The sequence below is a fragment of the Cebus imitator genome, unplaced genomic scaffold, assembly GCF_001604975.1.
Source record: "Cebus imitator isolate Cc_AM_T3 unplaced genomic scaffold, Cebus_imitator-1.0 Scaffold75, whole genome shotgun sequence".
Lineage (NCBI taxonomy): Eukaryota > Metazoa > Chordata > Mammalia > Primates > Cebidae > Cebus > Cebus imitator.
The window spans coordinates 901,761-904,322 of NW_016107390.1; the positions used below are offsets into that span (position 1 = coordinate 901,761).

Below are 2,562 nucleotides of genomic sequence, written 5' to 3' on the forward strand. Positions count from 1 at the left end.
AGGAGGAGGAGGAGGAGGGAGAGAAAGGAGGAGGAGGAGGAGGGAGAGAAAGGAGGAGGAGGAGGAGGAGGAGGGCTGCTGTTTATGGAGCAGCATGAGGGCCCTGGGCTGCTGGTTCTGCACGTGCCCCAAGTTCTGCCTGTCACAGAGGAGCCCAGGGGTGTACTGACTACTCTTTATTATTAATCTGCCTGGGCCTCTGTAACAAAGGACCACAGGCCTGGCCTAAAGGCGGACACGGACCGTCTCCAGTCCTGGAGGCCGGTGGCCGAGCCAAGGCGTCGGTTGGCAGGGCCATTTCCTCCTCAGCCTCTCTCCTGGGCTTCTCAGACCCTCTCAGGGCCATGCCTCTGTGCCTGTGACTTGACCTCCCTTCTATGGAGACACCAGCCCTATGGGATTGGGGCCCACATCATGACCTCTTTGACCTCACTTCCTTCTCTAAAGGCTTTATCTCCAAACAGCCACATTCGGAGGTCAAGGGGTTAGGACGTCAACCTAGGAAGGGGCGTGATTCAGTGCTTACCATAGTGCCATCATTTTACAGGAGAAGGATGGAGCTGGGACGGGGGATTGCGGCCCTGAGCCACGCCCTCAGACACAGTCCTGCTGAGATTTAGGGGCTGGACGTTCCTCCCGGAGCTGGACAGGGCTGGGTGAGAATGTGAGCCTCGCCCGGGGAGTGTCCTTGTCTATGGGGGACGTGGTGTCTCCCCCACTGGAGTTTCCCGGGGAAAGCCAGAGGTCTCCGGAGTCGGCGGAATCTTTCCGGGTCTCTCGGCCCACCGGGCAGATGATCAGGGGACAGGAGTCGTGGGTCCAGAGGCAGAAGAATGGCCGCAGGGGCCCAGGGGCAAGTCCAGAGAATGTGTAGAGCAGGGAGCCGTCCGCCCCACTGTGGAAGGAGATGCTGCTGGCGTGGCAGTCCAGGGTGACGGCCACCCGCCGGAGGGGCTGGGCCAGCTGGAGGCGTGTCCTGGGGAAGGACAGGGCCCGGCAGCGCCCCCGGTACAGCTCCAGCGCCCAGACTCCGTGCCGCGGAGCCTTGGGGACCCTGCCCTTCCTCGGCAAGCCCTCCACACACACGCCGAGCACCCAGGCCTGCCTGCCGCCCACCTCCACCTCCCAGCGGTGTCTCCCCGTCCAGAAGCGCTCCCGGCCCAGGACGCAGGGCTCCGGCTCGAACCTCTCGGGGCCAGGGGGCAGGTCCTGCGGGAACAGCAGCCGCCACACGCTTCTCCCATCCTCGGACAGGCTGAGCTTGGGGCTCGCGGTGTCCGGGTCCAGCTTCGGGCTCACTGTGGAAAGAAGTCACGTGTCTGGAGCTTGGGGTGCCTCCCTTGCAGGTCGGGAACCCCAAGGCTGGTCTCCCACACTGGGGCGTCCCCCTCCATCTCCAGGAGTACCTTCATGGTCTCTGTGTCTTGTCCCTAAGAGAGCAGGGCACATGCAGCCTGGGGCTGCCAGCGGGATCCTGGCAGAAGGTCCAGGGAGGCCAGAGTGGGGCCGGTGTGCGGGGCACACACAATGAGAGAGAGATGCAGAGAGACAGAGACAGGGAAAGAAAGAGAGACAGACAGAGAGAGAGAAAAACAGAGAGACATAGAGACAGAGTCAGAGTCAGAGAGACACAGAGACGGAGACTGAGAAGCCGAGCTGAAGGGAGGACGTGGACCACCAGCCAGCACACCTGGAAAGCCCCAGAAAGGATCCCAGCAGCCCCGATGCTGAGACAAAGGTCTCCCCAAACGCCCACATCTGCGGGAAGCAGTTCTCTCTGCTTTGTCCCAGTCCTCGTCCTGCTTCCTCAGAGGCAACCTTTCCTCTGCTGACCCTCCGTTCACGGGTCCCCTCTGTCTTGCCTGCTGTCTCAGAGTGCCACCCTTTGGGGCATGACCTGGAGGTGGAGATCCGTCTACACCGCGGCTCCCTGAATGAGAGGCAGTGAGGGCAGCCTGGGCACCTGGCTGCTCCAGACACCCCTTCCTGACACCGGAACCAGCACTCGGCGGCCTGCCCTGCTCCTCCAGAAGCCCTGTGTGCCACTGTGTCCCCATCGCATGTCCCAGGCATACGTCATCGCCTGAACCCTCATCCCCAAGGGCTTCAGAGGATCCACGCTCTCGGTGATCAAAGGCCCAGCTTCCCCACTAAATGCCTCTGCCTCCTTCCTGCAGGGAAGCCCTGCTCCCCCTTGCTTTTGTTTCTTTATTTCCCTCTACACATCCCCGCTGCTAATTCCCGCCTTTCTTCTGCCCGCTCAGTCCCCTGCTCCTTGCGCCCGAGCTGTGGGATGGGCTGTTCCTACCACGTCTCCCCCACGGCCCTGGCCAGCCCCCAGCTGCCTCTTCCCTCACTGAAGAATTAGTCCAGCTCTTTGCACTTCCCTTCCTCCCAAATGCTCTCATGCAAGGAAATTTCTTATTCACATTAAAATTATTCCAGGCCGGGCGCAGTGGCTCACGCCTGTAATCCCAGCACTTTGGGAGGCCGAGGCGGGTGGATCACGAGGTCAAGAGATCAAGACCATCCTGGTCAACACGGTGAAACCCCGTCTCTACT

At 61.5% G+C, this 2,562-nt stretch overlaps 1 protein-coding gene across 1 annotated transcript in view; it reads right to left on the bottom strand.

The window, feature by feature from the left end:
* Positions 1-43: 43 nt before the first annotated feature.
* Positions 44-2,562, bottom strand: part of LOC119471813 (butyrophilin subfamily 1 member A1-like) — a 7,428-nt gene continuing 4,909 nt past the window's right edge. The window contains exon 3 of the mRNA XM_037739853.1: positions 44-1,298. Coding sequence (XP_037595781.1) covers positions 595-1,298 — 704 coding nt within the window. The 3' untranslated portion in view covers positions 44-594. The remainder of the gene's footprint in view (positions 1,299-2,562) is intronic.